Raw genomic sequence first — 13678 nt, forward strand, 5'->3', positions numbered from 1 at the left:
CTTTAAGGAAAGGGTCCAGAATGTCTGGTCATGCTCTCGACCTGTGCTGTCCCATCCGCTAGCGTCTGGAGCACCTGAAATGTGGCTAGTCTAAATGAGATGTTCTGAGAGCATGAGAGACACATCCGATTTCAAAGGTTAGTATGAAAATAATGGAAAATAGCACATTAATAATTTTTTTATTGATTTTATGTTGAAACTCTGTGATTTTGGATATACCAGGTTAACCTAAATATACTCTTACACTTCATTCCACCTGTTTCCCTTTTGCTTTTTCAGATGTGACCACTGGAAAATTTTAGATGACATAAGCAGCTCATGTTTGTGGCTCACATTATATTTTTACTAGACGGTGCCAGTCTAGACAGATTCTAACTACAATCGTCCAATTATGACCCTGTTGTTCATCCATGTGGCTGCAGAGACCGGGCCTCTTGGTCTCCCATCTCTCTGCCTCCCATTTCCTGAAGATCCAACCAGCGGAGCAAAACTCAGCACATGGCACTGGATCTGGGTCTGAAACATCCTAGTCACTTTACCACTTTATCACAAGGGGGGTATGTGCCTTCCCCGCAGAGAACTGTAGCTCCTCAGCCTGGCATGCACATCTGTTTATAGTCTGACCCCAGGCTGCCTTCTCCACACATCTTCTTCCCAGGCCTGTCCCCACAGGCACCCTTCCTTTGAGCCTCCAGGCCTTTGCACAACACCTACTAATAGGTTTCCTATTAAATTAGTTCATGTAAAATAGCAGAGCACCTGTCATAGAATTAGTCATCAATGGATGTTAGAAAAACACAGTAAAGCCAACAACAACAATAGCAAACATACAGAAATGCACCTTCTCTAGTAATGTCTACAGTCACTTAGGCACCCAAAGTATAAAATCTTATCCATCCTTTTAGATTTTGAGTTCTTTGAGGCAGAGCACATCTCTGTAACCACCTTGAGCACTTTGCTCGGGTCTAGAATGTAGTGGGTGCCCCGCAAACACTGAAGGGATGAACAGAGGTTTCTCTCCATCATCCCCACCCCCATTTCATCCACCTACAACACCCAGTGGCTGATGTGACTGGCAAATTTTCATCCAGAAGAGAAACCCTCCAGCATCCTTCCCCATCTCCCAGGCTTACAGACACAGAGCAAACAGCTTTTGGCAGATGTCCACGCGGTCTCCGTGGAAATGAGTCCTGCCCCAGGCTTCTCAGTGGAGCCCTGCCTGTGTTGTGCCTCCTGGAAAGGAGACTTATTTGTGTTCTTTTGGTGGTTTGACCAGGTCCACATTCCAGGCCTCCTTGGGGAAGGAAATCAACTCAGATGACCCTCCCTTCTAAAATGCAGGGGCAGATGGAACACTAAAATTTCGACAAAAATTAGGTCATGGTAATAGTGGCACCTTCCCAATTTTATTTCCCTCAATGCCCTGTTGGGCAAGAGAAAAAGACATATGGTCAGGGCTCCACGTTTTAGGGGAAAAAAATCAATAAATATTTGGAAGATGTGGGGAAAATAAAGCACGAGAAAACGAAATCTAACAGTAACTATACTTTGAAATATTTTTTAACCTGAATGTTAAAGGGTGGTAAAGATCCAGAAGAAAACTTCCAGATGTCTAAGAACTACTCAAACAGCATTCCTCCAGGTCTAATTTGAGTCCCTCTTGCTGTGATGTTGTCCCACTCCCCCACCACGAGGGACTGGAAGACAGCAATGTGGCCCCCAGGCCAGCACGGGACCCAGCGCACCTGGACCCAGGTAAAGGTGTGCTGCATGAACGCTAGTCTTCCAGAAGTCACAAGGTGGTAGCAAGGATACAGAGGTAGAGAAACACTTGGAGAAAGACTAAAGAGAGCCCGGTTATCAACAGAAAAGTATTCATTGGCAGTTTTGCCAATGAAATGAAAGCAAGTCTGAGTGAAGGCTCCTATATCTGAGCTGTTTTTGGAGACGCCTCATGATTCACACCCAAATCACACAAGATTAAAGAAAATACTGGATAAAATCAAGCCAAACATGAAGTTCAAGGGGAAGATTTTATTGGACAAATTAGAAAAATATTGGTATTGTGCTTCAGAGAAACCCACTTCTTTCCTCTGGCTGCAGGGGCAAGAAATAGCCTCGGTGGCAGAGGGAGAGGGAATTGGAGTTATTCTAAGTGAGCTTGCGCCATCCTCCCATGCTGGCCACAACCCCACACTCACACCCGCCATGCGAATCTGGCAGGCCTGGCCAGAACCAAGGGCAACGTCCATTTATAATCAGGACTCATGAGGGCGTGGGAGAGGCGAGTTGGGTTGGAAGGAGGGTTCCCTGCCCCAGGTAGCCAGGGGAGCACGGCTGGCTGTCCCTAGCTGTGCGGGAGAGGTCTGATCAGGGGAGACTGATGTCCGGTGCAGATGCCTGGTTTCCAGGGCAAGCTCACAAGTAACGTTTTCCAGAAGGACCCAAAAGAAGTGGAAACGAACAGTAGCTTTAAAGGGTCCCTTCTTTGGCTCACCTCCTGAGTCCCTCCTGTGTGCTGAGGGGGCTGGTGCTTAGGGAAAAGGAAGGGGAAAAACGTTCTGCCTTTGTTGTGGGGGTAAGCAAAACCAAGATGAACTGACCACTCGTGCACGCCAGCACCAGGAGAGTTCCATCCACGTGGACGGACGCTTAGCTAGCTGACCTATCACTCTTCCGTTACCACAATTCTTACTATTACTTGTATTGATACTTTGAAAACAGACAAACAACAACAACGAACTTTAGTTTCCGCACATGGGAGAGCTCACAAAGAACCTCATGGTACAGCTGTCATCTACCTGTCTTCCAGACCACAGTTGGCCTAGGAAACTGACACTGTGCGCATGCGTGCTTGTGTGTGTGCATGTGTACAATCCTCGCCAACGTTTATCGTAACAGTCTGGAGCAACCGAATCATCAAAAAGTGTTCTTTAGATCCTCCAAAGTATCCACCACCACCACATCCTCCAACTTTTATAGCAGCTGAGCACAGATCGATAGAGCCAGCAATATAACAGACACAGGAAGCTGGTGGGACCACCACTGTCCCCATGATGTCCCAGGGCCTGCTTGTCACACAGGCTTTCTGCATGCATTATCCCATCTACTCTGACAACAAAGCTGTGATCTCTACATTATGGTTATGGCAGGATCCCAAGAGAAAATGAAGCTCAGAGAGGCTGTGTGACTTACCCAAAGTCACAAAGACAGGATATGGCAGGACAAGAGTCAAGGGCAACCTGTGTGTTGCTAAAGTTGAGTTCATCCCACTTCACCGCTGTCTTTTGTCCAAGAGGAAAATGTAAAACTCAAGGAGAGTCCACATCCACTTATCGATCACACTCGGGTGGATTCGTTCATGTAATCCTCAATGGTTGGCATCACTCCAAACCACTCCTAAGTACCTCATGAAATCAGGGTCAGAGATTGATAAATGGCCTGGCCATTCCTTGTGTTCTTTTTTTGGTAAAGATTTATTTTATATTTGAGAGAGAGAGAGAGAGCATGCGCACAAGAGAGAGTGAGGGGAGGGGCAGAGGGAGAGGATCTTCAAGCAGATTCTATTCTGAGCGCGGAGCCTGAAGCAGGACTCCATCTCATGACCCTGAGATCATGACCTGAACAAAACCAAGAGTCAGATGCTCAACTGACTGAGCCACCCAGAGGCACCCCTTATGTTCTTATCATGGATCAATTGCACAGTGGTCCATCTGGTTTGGATTTTCACAGGTGAGAGGCTGGGGCATTTGCCTGGGCCATCCCATTCATGGGAACTTGACCCTGGCCATCACTTTTGGTGAAACCATTCACTACAGTGTTTTAGCGGTGAGAAGAACAGAAAGGACTTGTATTTGTGAGCACTTGCACTGTCATGGGATGATGGGTGCTGGCTGCTTGCCCTGCTTTTCTAGAAGCCTTTTGTCTGCCCCTTCAGTGGCCACAGCTCTGGAAAGTCTATCAGATGGACTATTTGCAAACAAGCCATGTGTTGCATGACCAGCAGATATAAAGGACCAGGAAGGCACTGTGAGTCAACTGCACAGGTGGGGGCTGCTCATGTCCATTGCTACAGAGAGAGAGAAGTTACCTTGGTGGCTTCTGATGCCTGGTTCCAGTTCATTCATTTTTAAAAAGCTGATAAATAGGAAGCTAATTCATTCAAGGGCAGAGGATCCAGGTTTGATTGTTTTATTGACTTTGTTCCACTCCAATTTGTAATAAATAAGCACTAGGAGCCCATATTCCACCACAAACACGTCATTCCTCTCACCCGCAATAGACAACCCCGAGTGGCTTGGACATGGGTAACAGGTTAAGCTTTTTAGACTTAAAAATATTTTTAGACTTAAACATCCTTAAGAAATTAATAGCTTTTTCAATCAGACTTTTCAATCCCTCTGAGTTACATTTGGAATCAGCTAACCAGTTAATGCAACCCTTTTCTGATAAAAAGATTGTTGAAATCAAATATTACCATAAGTCCCATCTTAAAGCATGCACATGAGATCCACATGACGTGGCCAAGACTCCATAAAGAGCATGGCGATTAGAGCAAAGTTGGATGATGATGCCGTTCAAACATGAGCTCTTTCTAGACAAGGATCCATGGGAGAAGCAAACTGGTCCCTGTGATGCTGCCCCAGCAAACATTTGCCCAGCAGACCCTGGGCCACTATTTTCTGATCACGATGAAAGAAACTAGAATGTGTGGGGTGGGTGGGTGCAAGCCAACACGGGTGTGTTTGGCTGTACAAAACCACCTACACTTTCTTAACTCTCAAAAGCAGAGTGTACAGTATTATTTTTTATGACTTTATATCTTCTGTAAAATTAGCTAAACACACTCAAACCCAAAGGGCTGTCCTTCTTTCAGCACATTGAAACTAGACCAGAGACAGCAAACACGCTCACCGCCAACGTCCCTCCAGAGTCTGCAGGGGAGACTATCAGCAGCCCAGCGCTTCCCAACCATTGAGCCTGGCTGCCCCTTGGACTCCTCCTCAACACAGTGCTCCAGGCAGCCTCTCCCCAGGGGGCAGGGTGGACAAGGACACCATGGGCTGTCCTGGATCTGGCCTGACCCCACTCATTTCAGAAGGAAAATGGTTTACACATCAGGTCACCAAACAATGCTACTGGATATGGCTTAGGCAGGGAACGGAGAAAATCTCCACTGTTCAGATTAAACAAAAAAGACATTGTTGAATATCTTCAACACAGGAGGCACTGAGCTTAGGCCATGGAATTCAGGGGCAAATCCCACCGTAATGAATTTCCAGGGATCCTGGGTCTAATTTGTTGTGTCCAGTGTAACTTGTAATAAGTGGGTCTCGTTGGAGTGTGAGAGATCATTTGTTATATAAAGGTACCCATTATGATGGGTTTAAATGTCTAGAGTTAAAAATTTTTTGCATGTGTCGGCAGATGTGAAATAAATTTAAAAATGTACATAGATATATACTGATTTATATATAAAAGAATGATAGTAAATATATTTATCCTACATCACTTATGTATTATGTGTCAAAATACTATAAATTGAACTTTCAAAATAAACACTGATGCAAAGTGTCATCACTGTAGAACCGAAGAAAATCTCTTAAAATCATAAAAGGAGAAACATAGAAACAGGCATTTCTCTTACCAGTGGTCTGAGTTCTGGATGCGTCAGGATATATCCATTATTCGTGATTGCAAAGGCATAACCGTGAATCCCTAACTGTAAGAAGAAGTGAGAAAGAAACCTTCATTATCTGGCTCCCTGGTGGATTCACAAAGCATAAAGCAGCCCGACATTTAGTAATTTACAGCTTAAACTTGGCATTCATAATCCTTATCAGCACAATATTTCATTAAAATGAATGCAAGGCGTTGATCCTTGACATTTGGTAGAAATGAAGACCTGTCACAGGATAAGCTCAGCAAATAGCACAATTTAAAATGTCACATCCCCATGTTGGCATCAAAGGGCCTTACTTTGATTTATTTAAAACAAAAACAATTCCTTTTTTTTTTTTTTAAAGAAAGTAGCTGATGTTTCTGGTAAGACCCTCTGTCAAGCAAACAGAGTTTTAGCCACATGGGTGTCTTCCATCTCCCCATGATAAGGAGAGCAAAGAGGAGGCCTCCTCTGATCACATCTAGACTTCGTACAAGTCCACACCCATAGGGGCCATCTCGAGCATGCACGAGGCAGTCATTTTCCATAATTCTTCAAGGATAAAAGTGTCCCCACCAGCCCAGACAGGAGCCTGCCAACCCCTTTTTATATCCTTTCGTCTTTAAATTTGGAGGCTGCCAAGCTTTTCCATGCATGCTTCCATCGACACAAAGCCTGGGTCATTTTCTATGCAGAGCCTCACTTAATTTATGTTTTCTGACTAAATGGGACTATGGGAAATAGTTTGAGAGCAATGAAATGTTTTATTAGCTTTAAAAAGTATGTAATCAAATTTAACACTGCACTTATTTAAATAATAATCCCAGCTTTTTGACAATATTTCTATTACACAGTTGACTGCACCCATTGGCTACAATAAATTTACCTACAAATCATTCATGTATTAAAACGGCCCCTGGCATAAAACCCATACTGATCTCTCTCTGAAGAAAGAAAATGTAACCCACTTTGCCAGAGTAGTGAAAGGGGAGAGGAAAGAAAAAAAACCCTCTATTTTTTCCGACAAGTTATTTCATAGTTCTGAGCCCTCACTGTTCCTTTTCTTTCAAATTCTCTGCCACTCACATTTTTGAATATGATACTATTAAATGATCCAGACAACAGAGTTTACAAACCAAGAATGACCCTGTCTGCTTGTTAGCTTAACGTCAAGGTGATGTGGAATTAACTTCAGAGGATTTAACACCAACAATTAAAAGTTTCCCTTGCATTACATAAAGCAAATATGCATGTGGTCGTCAAGGGCAACAGACATTTTCTCCTGGAGTTACCTTGCACAGCAAGTCTTAATAAGATTCTACAAGACTCTAATGATAAAGTATATTTCATTATTCTGTGAAAGATAAACCAGAGATTTCCTATCCTTTGAGATGTATATCATCTCTTTCATCTTGTCTCTTGGAAAAATGAATGTCAGACACAGTCAACAATGAATTAATTACCATTATTATGTCCCAGTTTAATACAGACTCCAAGGGTCAAAAAGGACTCAGAGAGTTTGACTTTTTTCCATTAAAGGCAAAAGTGGTATTTGATTAGAAATGCAAACTCAAAATTTGACCAGTGATATTTTATAGTCAGCTAATACATTCAGTGCCTTCTAACGCATGTTACTTCAGTTCTTGGTTTGCTTGTAGGAGGTAATATTCAGAAGAAGGTAGAACTCCTTGTATATGCTCTCTTTAAACTCTACTTTTCTTGTATGGTACTAATCAAAATGACAACTATTATTTGTGAGGTTGATTATAAGGAATCAAGATATCCGTCAAGCAAGACTTTGATTATTTCATGCCTGCCTCCATGATGGCCGAAGTCAAACCATGTGGTCAAGCTGGTGGTTGGGATGGCCGGAAGAGGAGCAGGGAAGGGAGAAAGTGGAAAAGGAGGAAGTGGGAAACAATGAAGGGAATGGACTTGAGCGCAGATCCCACATAGCTGACCTAAACCCTGCTTCCTCCCCTGGAATGCAAAGGCTGAGCTGACTTCCCACCCAGTATCCTCCACTCATTGTCCAACTGCTATCCCCACCCCTGTTGCTCATTGGTGCCACCTACTGGAATCTGCCTTTGCTGTGCCCCTGCCCCACACCAAGAAGCCACCAGAACTCCCTTCTCTACTATGGCCACTGGCCACCTGATGGCTGGCCCTGCCCTACAGAAAGCTCTCTTGAATGTTCCCAGTTGTATTGGCCGACTGCCCTCCCTCCCGACACTCTCTATTCCCTCAGCTTCCAGGCCCTGTACACCCAGGTATCCTCCGTTTCATAGGATCCTCATCCTCTGCCCACCCTCAAGCACTCTTTTCCCCCAAGCTTCTATCCCCAGAGCCCCTTGTCTGCTTTAGCTCTCTTCCCCAATACGCTTCAGCAAGCACCTGGATGCTGCTGATCCCTGGGTCTGTGCTCCAGCCCGTAGCCTCTCCCCTCACTGGCAGGTCCAAGTGTCCAACAGTGTATTGGGCATCTCTACCTGGACATCCCCCAGGTGCCTCAGACTCACCCAGCCCAACATGGTGGGTGCTACTCTTTCTGCTCCTCTCTCTCTGTGGGAGTACCATCCATCCACCCAGGCTCCTAAGTTAGAAACTAGAGCATCAGCCTTAGACTTCTTTCTTTCTTTCATCCCCAACTTCTTAATCCAAGTAATCACTACTTTTTCTTGCAGAAATTACTCAAATTCATTGCTGCTTCCCCACCCACCATCCATGTAGACTTAATGTGATAGATTTCCACAATGGTCCTAACTGCTCTTCGTGCCTCAAACAGAGGCCCCAACGAAGCTATCCACCGGATCGATCAAGGTCAAAACAACTGTGACCCTGTAGCTCCCCCGTATAAAACCATTAAAGACCTCTTTCACGTGTAAGATAAAATCCATCAGGTCTCCTGGGTCCTGGTCCCTACCCATCTTTACGTCCTTCCACGCATTGCTTCTTAGGGCACATGGCAGTGACAACAACCCCCTTGCAGCTTTCTCTCCCACCCACACCTTTATTCATAAATGTCAGCTGTCTAGAGCACCTCTCCTTCCCATCTTCCCCAGTTAATTCTTGCCCATGCTATAAGCTCAGCATCGGGATCATGTCCTATAAAAAGTCTCTCCTGACTCTCCCCATTGCTCCGTCCTTTCCATACCATGTTTCCATAAAACCTTGAGAATGTTTCCACTACTACCTTCACCCTTATGCATGAAAATGGGACACCTACTTCTTTGCCTCTCAGCCCTAGCTGGTTCTTTCTCTCTTCTGCCTTGTTCTCAATGAGGCAGTGCCTCCCCCATCACAATGCGCTCTTTGTGGGCATGGAGCATCTCACTCATCTTTGACTGCTACAGCCCCTAGCATAACATCTGGCACACGGGACGTGCTCCAGTAAGGTTCATGAGTGTTTAAAACATTCATCCTTTTACCCAAATATTGTCTAGTTCTTCTTTAAAGTTTGAACTAAAGTAAGTAATACAAGTGAGCCAAAAAGGGGAAGGTGATGTACCACAGCAGGTGCACAGTGGGTGGTTGGCAAGGCTGTACCTGAGAAAGTCATCCTGACATTCAGAAACTATCAGGCTAAAGTCCTTCCCAGGAGAACAAAACATCACAATGTTTTGTTGCTTGGTTGGTGGCATGTGGACATAACCTAATGGAGATGTAAGAAGAGAAATCCTGAGTAAGCCTCAAAACATACTCTGTGGATGAACCTCTCAGAAAACCAAAAGCTTACAGTAAGACAATGCCCAGCCTTTATTGTTGGCCACACATCAGTATCCCGATGAAATCTCTAATTTTTGTTTCATCTGAACTAGAACCAGTCTTCCTGTCCATTCTACCATGCAGTCCCATGGAGTAATAGGAACAAATCATACACAAGGCCTTCCAGCACTTGGGGCTGCCCAAAGGGCCCTCATCCTGAAGCATGCTCTCCTGGAGTCTGGGATCCTCGTGGTCCAACACCCCAGGGAAGGAGGTGCTTCCCTTCCAAGTGCAGAGCCTTTGGGCTAATGAAGTGAACCCAATTATAAAATGGCTCATTATGTTAACAGAGGTTATGGTGTCTGGAAGTTATTGCTAGGGTGTCTGGAATTCTTAATAAAAATTACAGGAAGTCTGATTGCTTGTGGGAAAATCTATGAAGCTAAGGGAAAAGAAAGAATTCTATCTTCTGGGAAAACCCCAAGAGCCAAGAGCTGACTCATCTTTACAAGGTGTTAATCAAGAGGAAAAGGTGTGATCCACACTCGGCTCCCTGGAGCTCTTCTCCTGGATGAGAGAAGCCTGTTCAGCCGTGGCTGTCCCCTATTCAGCACGTGGGCTGACGTGCACCCCATTTCCCAAGTCTCTCTGTGGGAACCAGAGGAGGGCCGACTCAGGCTCAGGTAGCTCATACCTGTGTTTCCACTTCCCAGCCTGACCCTTGGGGGGAAGCATGCAGCAGAAACGCCTCTACTTCAGGCACCGCTGGTGAATTTTCTGTAGCCGATCGTCCTCTATTCTGTGGTTAGATTTTATTTCACTCATCTCTGATTAGCTGAGTTATGCTGAGAAAGTTATTTTAAGTATCCTCAGCTAAGAATGGGGCCGAGTGACACCCAATTCAGGGGAAGCATAGTAATGATTCAATGGGAATGGGGCCTTTAAAACCCCTTTACCATACCAAACACACGTAAAAAGCTCAATGAATGTTTTATTGTCTTATTTTTAACTCTTATATTATTTTTAGTATTTTAACTATCATTTCAACTGCTACTATTATTACTGCCATTTATTGTTCCTAATGGCTTCAGGGTAGTAGCAGCTAAAATCCGGGCTTGCTAGTTGTGAGACTTGGCACGTTATTTAAGCTTTGGGTGCCTCAGTTTCCTTAGCTATAGATGGAGGTGATGGCAGCGTCCACCTATGATTAAGGGACACAGTGCTGTAAAGAGCTCAGCACGATGCCTGGTAGAGGAAACTCTGAGGACAGACAGATGCATAGGCTCATCATTATCACTTCCCTATCATGTTCCTCCTGTCAGGATTGTTGGGCATATATCCAGTGGTGGCCCTGTACTTGAGTTTCTACACTTTCTCATAGGAAATAAGAGGCTTAAGAAATGTTTGGAAACATTCTCTAAAATGGGCTGCCCTTTCTTCAACACTGAGCCGGGAATTCTGGGCATCTGGGTTTGGGAATTTCAATACAAGTAAGGTCCACTGTCTTTAGGGGCCTCAAATCCCTCCTTCATTCCCGTGGCTTTCAGCCCCTGGAGGAGCTACACAGTTTCCAAAACGTACTATGTGGGTTAGGATCAGCCAGCTGCCCTATCATGCCTCTGGAAACTTAACTCCCAACTGTAGAAGCCTTGGTGGTGGATGAAGCAGATTGTCAGAGGCCCAGGGTGGCAGGAGGACAGAGGGCCTTTGTCATCTCAGTTACCCAACCAAGAGTGTTCTTTTTAGGTTAGAGTTCATTTCCTCTTGTTATGAAGGTGGCTTTCTAATTTTATCAGCTAAATGGCAACAGCATATGGGAACAGACATGCCTTGCTTGTTCAAAGATGTTTCCTCTTCTAGGGGTGGAGCAGGCGCTAAGGGCCAGACAGAAAGTGCTGGGAAGAGTCAGACCCTCTAGGGACTCTGAGAAGCCTGGGCTGTTATGTAGGGGTGGCCCTGGGCTTCTGGATGGTGGCCATGGTGCTGGTGTCTGTGCTGAGAGGAGCCCCAGAAGGCAGGGGTGCCCATTGCCCCAGGCTGAATAATCCCCATGGTGCTCACTCCTCAGCTATCCTTCATCTTCCCATGCACTGTTTGACTTTCTTAAAACAAACAAACAAACAAAACAAAACCAGAATGTAGAGCAAGATGATTTTAGGTGGTATGTGGGCCTGGTATTGAACTTACTAGCCAGCATCACTAGTGAGAGCCAGCTTTTTTTTAAATTTCTTCCATCCTTCCAATTATATTAAAAAGAAAGTTTCCACTTAGTATATCTTTAACACTTGCCTTTCATATTACCTTAAAAAAGAGAGAACAGACCTCAAGTTCAAAACCTTAGATTATCAAGCCATCATTTAATACTATTTCTTTAATTTTTTGTTTTGTTTTTTACGATTCTTCTGTCGTGGCTGATGACACTGGCTTTACAAATGGACTATTATGTAAATAATGGTACAGATGGTACATAAGTATGGCAACAAATCACGAAGTGTTACGTGACTGGCTTAGATATTCCTGAAGTGCAGGGGTCCAGGAGTTATGCAGACCTGGCTCAAATCACACTCACCACCGCCCATTGATGTGGCCCTGAGCTCTGTGGACAGAAGCCCCATGAACCTGAGTATCCTTAGGAGCAGAATGGGTACAAGAACACTGCACTTACCTAAGAGGCAGCTGGTACCATCATGTGGGTCACGCACTTTGCACAGTGCCTAGTCCTGGCAAATGTTATCTGCTAATACTACACCACGAGACACCATCCGGTACCACAAAACGGTGCTTTTGTAAACAGCCATTTTATGCATCTCTCACTTTGCATCCAACCCGCTGAGGGATGACCCGATTTGGCTGCAGCGGTCCGCTCAGCTGACTTGCTCAGATAAGAGTTTGCCGGGATGCCTGGTGACGGGCCGAGCCATTGGCTTGCTCTTGTCCTGACCCTCTGTCCAAAGGTAAGCCTGTCCTTGTTGTCAACTGCCTACTGCATATGACTTTGTATTTTAAGCCTTTCCTTGTGTCTTTCAAAATTCTTGGAAAACCCCATTTTTAAAGGTGGCAGAGGATCCCAGAGTGTGGTCACCTAGTCATTCGGTTCACACATGATTTGGTTGGGCATTCTATTTTAGCGAGGGTTCAGTGGGTATGAAGGCCACAGGTGCCTGAAGCTGCATGGGAAAGGTATCAACAGTGCTCTGCTGGCAGTAATCCACAGAGAAGAGGGCCCGGAGGCCATGGGTCAGACCTGTCTCCTTGACCACTGTGTTACCATTGTTCCCAGTTAATGGTAACGGTCAATTCTTCATGCCCATCTGTGAGCAGGTTGTATTGTTATCACCACTGGAGAGAAGAACTAAGGCTTTGAGAGACTTGTCTACTCAGAGCTCCTCAGTGTTGGAGCTGGGATCCTGGTGTATCTGCTTCCAGAGCACTAACCACTATCTTCCTCCTGCTGAGGCCCAAGAAGGTCCCTGGCCTCTCACAACTGTGGTGAGTCAGGCTCAGCACGTCAGGGAAGGAGGTGGTAAGGAAGGGGACCCTGTTAGCCAGTCAACAATCTCAGATTCCTGGCCCAAAGGAGTTTTCCTGCCTCCAGATGAGGGCAAAGGGAGTCTTTGTCCATCCAAGAGTGGACCAAAGAAGAGATGGGCAAGCCAGTCTGCCCAGGGCTGGGGGAAGAGGGCACGGGTGTGGTTTTGACCCTTGTGCAGTCAGGGAAACCGTGTCCATCCAATGAACGCCTCTCAGGACGGGAGCAGGGCTGCTCTCTGCCCCCCTCCCCTGCACCCCCACGCTTGCATACACACAGAGCCAGCTCTTGGGCAGTTAGGCACTGCTGTGGTGGGGCTTCAGGGGACTTTCTGCCATGGAGCTGCCACAGGGAACAACTAAGAGTTTTCCATATGGAGTTCAAGGCCTCTCTGGGTCATCTTTTTAAAAGGACATGTCACTCCCCTTGGCTAACTTGTGTATCGGAAAAATACAATGAGCACATCTCAACTTATGATGCCGCATGTGACTGCTCAGGCCAGGGTTAGGGGAGCTCATCAAGGTGCAGCTGGTACGAGGACAGGCTGTTAGGACAACACGGCTTGAAAGGACCTGGAGCCTAGAGCCTGGCTGTGGTGGAAACCAGGCCCCTGGTATGTCCAGTGCTCTGTCCGTTGCTCTGATTTCACTCAAGTGCTGATCTAACCATGGCAGGGTACCTTGAGCAGCCAGAGGACATAAGGACCAATTGATGTCATTCTCTTGGACCCCCAGATGGCTACTGCCACCAGTCACCTTCGTGGAGGCTTGCCACCCCTTTGC

General features: G+C 45.7%; 1 protein-coding gene across 1 annotated transcript in view; it reads right to left on the reverse strand.

Moving 5' to 3' along the window:
- The window catches only part of CACNA2D3 (calcium voltage-gated channel auxiliary subunit alpha2delta 3), an 856949-nt gene that overhangs the window by 204082 nt on the left and 639189 nt on the right, over positions 1–13678 (reverse strand). Inside the window, exon 17 of the mRNA XM_021694907.1 lies at positions 5648–5722. Coding sequence (XP_021550582.1) covers positions 5648–5722 — 75 coding nt within the window. The remainder of the gene's footprint in view (positions 1–5647; positions 5723–13678) is intronic.

The sequence above is a fragment of the Neomonachus schauinslandi genome, chromosome 1 (genome assembly GCF_002201575.2).
Source record: "Neomonachus schauinslandi chromosome 1, ASM220157v2, whole genome shotgun sequence".
Taxonomy (NCBI): Eukaryota; Metazoa; Chordata; class Mammalia; order Carnivora; family Phocidae; genus Neomonachus; species Neomonachus schauinslandi.